We start from the raw sequence: 7,305 nt of genomic DNA, 5'->3' as shown, positions 1-7,305 counted from the left end.
CAAAAATCACAAGAAGATGCAGCATAATTGCAATGAACTACCATTATTCCTGTTATATGCACAATGTATGTGCTATCTCCTCGCATAACAATTATGACATAAAAATCTACCTCGTCGTCTCCAGTCTACTGTTTTAGTGAACAAATTCCTAAGAAGGCACACCAGGCTTTGCTTCGCCAATGGACCTATTAAGCAAAATGGAGCTGTTGACGCTCTGCGTATTGCTGTTTATGTAATTGAAGGCTCTTCCTGGTTGATCTCCATTTTCTAGATATTCTGGCCTTTCCTCTCCATCACTAGTAGCTTCAGATATCTCATCTGGGTCGTTCTTGTATCGCCTTTTTATCGGGACTGGAACTCCTTTCCTTGCCGCATCGCAAGCTAGTTGCATGGATGCTCCCCTATTTTCACCAGCAATGGTTATTAAACCGATTGCTTTCTCGTCCACTGTCAGCTTCTGCTGTTGAGCAGCCACCTTATTAACAAACGTTGATATATCATCCATCATTCCTTTAATTCGTTCAATATTGGAACTGGAGGTGTCTAATCCACCCATTCTATTGAGAATTGCTTCCTTCTCCATCTGATTCGGCTCCGAGTCTAATGGAACACTGGGATGCATCGGCCCGGCATGAAGCTCAGTGATAGTCCTTGGTCTGGGCTCTTCAGTGACGATACTGGTGTTCAGTTCCTTCCCTGGTATAAAATTTTCTGATCGTACATCGGGTTCTGGTGCAGCTACTGCAGCGGGGAGTGGTGTTTCTGAAGGCCAGGTTGGCATCGCACTAGCCTGAAAGGTCCTCTGTTTTGTTGGGCTCATCGTCCTCTCTTCCTCCGGGCGTGAATCTTGTAGCTCAGGCTGAGACCTTGATGGCCTTTGTTCTTCTTCATTAGAGACAGATGGAGGTGGGGGCTTTGGTTCTTCCTCTGGTTTTGTTTGAATGGACTTGAAAGAGAGAGAAGATGGCTGTGATGATGTCTCAGCAGCAGGATGGGAGGCTAATTTTGGCAAGGATTGAGATTGTGCAGTTGCTTGTAATATTGGTTGAGTCTCAGAAATTGTGAGAGATGGAGATGGGGTAACCCGGGGTTTAGGGCTCACAGGAGGTGGTGATGGGGACCTAGTGGCAGTTTGGGGTTCTTTTGCTGCACTTGTCGGAGGTTGAGAGACTATTGGGGATTGTGGTGATGTCTGGTCAGTGGGTTGAGAGGTCAATTTTGACGTGGATTGAGATTGTGCAGCGTCCTGTAATGCTGGTTGAGACTCATAAATTGTGAGAGGGGGGGATGGGGTAACCTGGGGTCCAGGGCTCACAGCAGGTGGTGATGGCGGCCTAGTGGTAAATTGAGGTTCTTTTGCTGCACTTATTGGAGGTTGAGAGGCCATTGGGGATTGTGGTGATGATGTCTGCTCAGTGAGATTAGAGGCCAATTTTGGCGGGGATTGAGATTGTGCAGCTGCTTGTAATGCTGATTGAGTCTCAGAAATTGAGATAGATAGGAAGGGGCTAACCTGGGGTTGAGGAGGGGACACACGAGGTGGTGATGGTGGCTTATCGGCAGCTTGGGTTTCTTTTGCTACACGGGTTGGTGTTGGAGGTTGAGAAGCAGCAGCTTCAGACTCTGTTAACGGAGGGGTTGGTGATTGAGGGGTTGTAACCCAGTCCCCGGCTTGAGGGAACACATGAGGTGGTGATGGTGGCATAGTGGCAGTTGATTCTCGGGTTGGCACGGGAGGTTGAGAGGTAGCTCGAGGCCGTGTTGCTGCATGATGTGGTATGGGAGGTTGAAAGGCAGCTCGAGGCCGTGTTGCTGCATGATGTGGTATGGGAGGTTGAGAGGCAACTCGAGGCCGTGTTGCTGCATGATGTGGTATGGGAGGTTGAAAGGCAGCTCGAGGCCGTGTTGCTGCATGATGTGGTATGGGAGGTTGAGAGGCAACTCGAGGCCGTGTTGCTGCATGATGTGGTATGGGAGGTTGAAAGGCAGCTCGAGGCCGTGTTGCTGCACGGGGTGGTGTTGCTGCACGGGGTGGTACGGGAAGTTGAGAGGCAGCTCGAGGCCGAGCTACTGCGCTGGATGCTGATGCCCGTGGCAGAGCAGCTCTGGATCGAGTAGTTGAACTTGATGAAGAAGGTGGCTGAGACTCTGTTATTGGTGGTGCTCGAGTTCGTGGAGGAGCAGACCGTGATGAGGCTGAGGCTCGAGGCGTAAAAACTGGCTTCTGATCAGAAGTTCTGCTGGTTGCCCGATTAGGGGGTTGAAACTTATCAGCAGGGTCTTTTCCTGGCGTTGATGATGTCCAAGGGAGCCGAAGGCGGAAATGCCACTTCTGTTCCGCCATAGATAAACCTGTAAAAGTAAACTAGTTAAAGATAGCAATTTAATTTGGTGCTGTTAGCAAATACTCTGCACAAAGTTCATGTATAAATAGGCTTTTCTTTGATTCTTTGGAAAGAATTTGGAGCATTTGCACTGCCCCCGTCTTCTCAGATTCAGTGATTGCTTCCTTTGCCGCTTGGGACAAAACTTCTATTTTGAGAGAAATGGAGATTCCACAGGCATGTTCCTTCACTGGCAGGTCTGGCATCTCTTTTCAATTGACTTCCGTTTCCATTTTGCATCCGTTCCAAGATTGTGTTGAAATTCACCCAATTACTCAAGAAAAGAACATAACAAAGTACATTTTAACAAGCTAGCTATGGTGGCAAGATATTCTTCTAAAGCCTTACTTGTGAGTACATATCTTCAGGTTCAGGAGAGCTTCTATATATATTCACCTCCAAGCTCAATCTCAATCTCTCGCTCTCTAATCTGTAACCAAAACAAGGCATATTAGAGCAACACATTCTTTTCTTTGCTTAAATAAATAGTTTAAAAAAGCATATTTACATTTGATAGCATGCTTTCGTTTCCAATTACCTGCAGGATCAAAATGAACCGAATTGCCCGAGCAGTATGGTCTTGCCAGGAATACCTCAAGCAAGCAATTCTGAAGCATTCACTTGTGAAGGATAGAGCCGAGATGAGCAGAGTATTCACGCGATATGGCTGTGTCACCTCCTATCCAGATATGCAGGAAAAGGGTTTAGAGAACACGACTGTGGCAGATGTGTTGATGACAAAAGGAGACGAAAAGGTCGGATCTTGGCTGTGGTGCCAAAGTAATGACACTGTCCGGGATGCTGTGAAACAAGTAGGTTTCTGTAACAATGGAAATGAATAAACGAAACTTGCCATGCTGATCTATTTGGTTATATTATTCATTTTCATAATGATGAAATTATAGATGGCAGAGAATAATGTTGGGTCTTTGGTGGTTCTGAAACCAGGAGAGCAGCAACTGATTGCAGGAATCATCACAGAAAGAGGTAATTGATTGCCACATCCTATCCTCAGGTTAAGGAAATGGATAAATTTCCATTTCTCTACACATTACCAACTAGGAAAATAACCCAAAAAAGGGGGTCGAAACAAAGGAAGGGGGTCAAAACAAAGGATGTTAGATTTTTATTTTTTTTTTAATCCAAAAGTAATAGTATGAATTACGAATGAAGCTCTTTTTGTGTGCGTGTGCGCTAATGGTGGACTAACCATTGACAATGCAGACTATATCCGTAAAGTAATAGGACAGGATAGACAGCCTAAATTCACGAAAGTTGTGGAAATCATGACTGATCAGGTAACTTCTTCTTCCTGATAAGAGTCTTTTCTTAGGGGAAAAAAAACTGTTCATCTATCTAACCCAGCTTCACAATCTTATATATTAACAGAGTAAGTTGATAACAGTGAGATCTGATACAAATATTCTTCAAGCAATGCAGCTCATGACAGGTAGACAATATTTCTTCTTTGAATTGTAAAAAAGAAAATCAATGAAACATGGAGTCAAGAACTTCATTTCGATTTTCATGAGCAAATTTATGGTGGATGTTGACAGAGAATCAGATACGGCATGTCCCTGTGGTAGATGGACGGATTGTTGGAATGATTTCCCTTGTAGATGTTGTCCGAGCAGTGGTTGAGCAGCAAAGCGGGGAAGTGAAAAAATTGAATGAATTCATTAAGGGACAATACTATTAAAAATTTTACTATCTATTTGGTTGCGTACTGATTCCATAAACTCTTTACCATCTGTCCTTGTGATTCTTAAGCGCAACCATGCAATGCACCTACAGACAAGTCACATGGACACTGATGATGGAAGTCAAAGTTATTTGTTTGTTGTCACAGTGCCCTAGTAATGAATGATTTTTATAGTGGGAAGAAAGTTGCAGCATTAGATGCTAGAAACTAGACATTGTGGATGTGAACAATTGAAACTGCAGAAACAATGCAAGATTAAGAAAGTGATATAGACTGATGTTTAATGTAACTAGTAGTTAATAAGAAGATCAACAAATAATTTATCCAATCAATCCTCCCGCTAATGTATTGAAACAAATAAAGCTTGTTTGTCTTCCGCAATGCATTGTTATTCAATTTAATAATCCTTTTAGTTTTTAGAAAAACTTCCAATTTAGGGCTGTATAACTAGAAGGAAGGAAATAGTGAAAACCAGAACTGTAAAAGAAACGTCGCAGTCCCACTTGCTTCTTTATCTGTATATGTGCTTACCAGAGGTTTCATAATCAATTTCAACGACTAGGCTAATGCAACCACTCTCCAATGGGGAAAAAAATTGTCTAATAGTTAACAGTAAGGTTCTTAGTAATAAAAATAAGATTCTTCTTTTATGATTTACTAAGAAAAACTGCTTAATATGGTTTGCCGGCACCAGTATTAGCATGTCGGCCACATTACCGAAACACACAAGCGCCCAATTATCACTTACCCTCGCGTATTCATGGAACAATCAGCATCTTGTTAGTCAGTCTTTAAGAGAGAGAAATAACCTTAGATTAATCTCGAAAGATAGGGGATGAAGTAAACCTCGTCATTCCCGTGTATCACGAGATAAAAATAAAATAATACTCTCAACGACTAAATAAACAATTAGAAGATATCTCTTAACACGTCATACAAGTACTAAACAATTATGCAAGTGAATTTTTAAATAAACAAAAATTAAATACCTCATTTTTTAGAGAGTTAATTACACTAATAATCACTCAACTTTGCTTACCACTTGATTAGTGAACTTTAAAATGTTATTTATTACTCACTCATCTTTTAAAATCGTTTTTCATCCGTCATTCGTTAACTAATTGGTGTTAAACAAAAAATACACGTGGCGCTGATGTAGACTGATAGTAACATTAACTATCAATCATAATTTGCCATGTGTCCAAACACTTGTTTCCCAACCCACCTCCTTCTCCCTACCTCCCCCCACCCAACTCTATCTCTCACATCTGGTTTCGCCGGCTATAACAGACGAGTCGTTCACCACCATTGCACCCTTCATCAAAGGAGGTGAACGACAACAACTGCAAACCAAAATTGCTGATAGCAACGACTTCAACAGTGCGTCGAATGGAGATTGCTACGTCAACGAACGTCGATGGAGGCTGCAACGGTGTGTGAAACGATGGCAAACGACGGGTTTGCTACAACCAGCAAAACTAAAGGCGAGAGAGAGAGAGGATAAGGGAGGCAAGGAGAAAGAAGTGGGTTTGGGGGAGGGGTTTGGACACATAACAAATTATGATTGACAATTATTGTCACTATCAGTACATATCAGCATCACGTGTATTTTTTATTTGACACCGTTAACTCTAATTATTGATTAGCTATCGATTGACTAATGAAAAATAATTTTGAAAGATGCGTGAGTAATAGATAACATTTTAAAGTTTAGTGATTATTAGAATAATTAACCCACCTTTAGATATCATAACTTTCTCAGTTATTATTATTATTATTATATTATCACTCCATAACCACAATTTTTTTTTTCTGTAAATATAACCACAACTTATGGTTATTCTTCGGAGATCAACTTTAGGGTAAGTCTTATTGTGGTTGCAAATTCTCCAAAATGCGACGTTCATGGTTTCCCGCAAAGCCAACGAAAGCTTTGTCCTTTGTCAAAGTCACTAACATTTTTTTTTTGGGTGATATTTTGTAAAATTACTACCTCAGTATAAAATAACATACAAAATCACCCATTCTCTACTCTCATAAAGTGGGAAGATCTTGATAGATATTATGTATAATTAAAATAATATTACTATCATAATATCAATTACACGACATAATATAATAAGAATTACGACTAAATCTACTGCATGCTACCCTCTGAATTTTTTCTCCTAATGACCATTCACTCTATTCTATGTTTGGCAAGCTGTGACCTTATTATACAGCATTAAAACACATCCCAAACCTCCAAAACCTGTGGGAATAGTAGTATGGGAGGGGACGTTAATTTTTGCTTTAATTTTTAAAAACTCTGCTCTCATTTATTTGTCCACTCGAATCGAGTGTTCTGCTGAGTTAACCGAGTCAATGGTGCATCTATATATCTTGGGAGGTGCCTTTTACAAACCTTTGGTAATATTCTGCTAAGCACAAAAAACTTCGAATATCTGTTGTAGTTCTCGATCGGTTACTACCACTTAATTACAACTTCAATTTTTATTGGATTCACAACTATTCTTTTGGCTGAAAGTATATGTCCCGAAAATGCTATTTTATGTAACCAGAATTCCCATTTTTAAAATTTCATGTATAATTGATGGTTTCCTAAGGTTTGTAGGACACACTTAAGATGTTCTTCATGTTCTTGCAAATATTTGGAGAATATAAGGATATCAGCAATAAAAATAATAACAAATGTGTCTAAGTAGAAGCAAAATGCTCAATTCATTAAATGATGTTGCCAAAGCGTTTGTTGTCTAAGGGCTCAAATGTTCATATCTTGATCAAAATGTTGTTTTTTCGAATATTTTTGCCTTTAATTTTAATTGATAATAAGCAGTCCTTAAATCAATTTTTGAGATAACACATGCTTAGTGAATATTTTTTTCTTTATTATGACCTTACTTAATTGTCGATAGTTTATACACATCTTGAGACTCCAATCTTTCTTTTTGGCACAAAGGGTGCCAGTAACTTCCCAAGGTGACGTGAAGACATATAAATCCTTTGTTAGTGGGCTCCTTTTAACTGTGTTCTTGTTGAAATCAGATTTTTCTAGATACTTCTAACTTATATAAGAATATTTTGTAATGATATTTTATTGTGGAAGATTAATAAAATTGTAATGATATTTTATTGTGGAAGATTAATAAAAAAGAATGAATGTCCTTGTTTTATGGAAATATTTTTGTAAGGTTTGTTAAGGATAAGTTCTAATAGGTA

General features: G+C 39.9%; 2 protein-coding genes across 3 annotated transcripts; one reads left to right on the top strand and one right to left on the bottom strand.

Moving 5' to 3' along the window:
- On the bottom strand, window positions 1–2,384 carry LOC127798988 (extensin-like). The gene has a single exon (XM_052332653.1). The coding sequence runs from the start codon at window positions 2,342–2,344 to the stop codon at window positions 149–151; it is 2,196 nt and encodes a 731-aa protein (XP_052188613.1). The 5' UTR covers window positions 2,345–2,384; the 3' UTR covers window positions 1–148.
- LOC127798989 (CBS domain-containing protein CBSX3, mitochondrial) lies at window positions 2,286–4,381 on the top strand. 2 transcript variants are annotated; one of them, XM_052332654.1, is made up of 6 exons: window positions 2,286–2,581; window positions 2,929–3,196; window positions 3,290–3,371; window positions 3,609–3,682; window positions 3,774–3,834; window positions 3,941–4,381. In XM_052332654.1, the coding sequence occupies exons 1-6, from the start codon at window positions 2,547–2,549 to the stop codon at window positions 4,081–4,083; spliced, it is 663 nt and encodes a 220-aa protein (XP_052188614.1). In that variant the 5' UTR covers window positions 2,286–2,546; the 3' UTR covers window positions 4,084–4,381. The 2 variants fall into 2 exon arrangements, with proteins under 2 accessions (XP_052188614.1, XP_052188615.1); XM_052332655.1 differs by lacking the exon at window positions 2,286–2,581 and adding an exon at window positions 2,739–2,830.
- The last annotated feature ends 2,924 nt before the right edge of the window (window positions 4,382–7,305 follow it).

The sequence above is a fragment of the Diospyros lotus genome, chromosome 4 (assembly GCF_014633365.1).
Source record: "Diospyros lotus cultivar Yz01 chromosome 4, ASM1463336v1, whole genome shotgun sequence".
In the NCBI taxonomy this organism is placed as follows: Eukaryota; Viridiplantae; Streptophyta; class Magnoliopsida; order Ericales; family Ebenaceae; genus Diospyros; species Diospyros lotus.
Note: the sequence above shows the minus strand (reverse complement) of the source record. Positions and strands in the feature narration are given on the sequence as shown.

What these genes read in the sequence shown, in the direction of transcription:
- LOC127798988 (XM_052332653.1), bottom strand. Translation starts at nt 2,344, where the DNA reads ATGGCGGAACAGAAGTGGCATTTCCGCCTTCGGCTCCCTTGGACATCA.
- LOC127798989 (XM_052332654.1), top strand. Translation starts at nt 2,547, where the DNA reads ATGGAGATTCCACAGGCATGTTCCTTCACTGGCAG. An exon ending in TCCGGGATGCTGTGAAACAA is followed by an intron (nt 3,197 to 3,289) that starts GTAGGTTTCTGT and finishes ATGAAATTATAG; the next exon opens with ATGGCAGAGAATAATGTTGG. An exon ending in AGGAATCATCACAGAAAGAG is followed by an intron (nt 3,372 to 3,608) that starts GTAATTGATTGC and finishes TTGACAATGCAG; the next exon opens with ACTATATCCGTAAAGTAATA.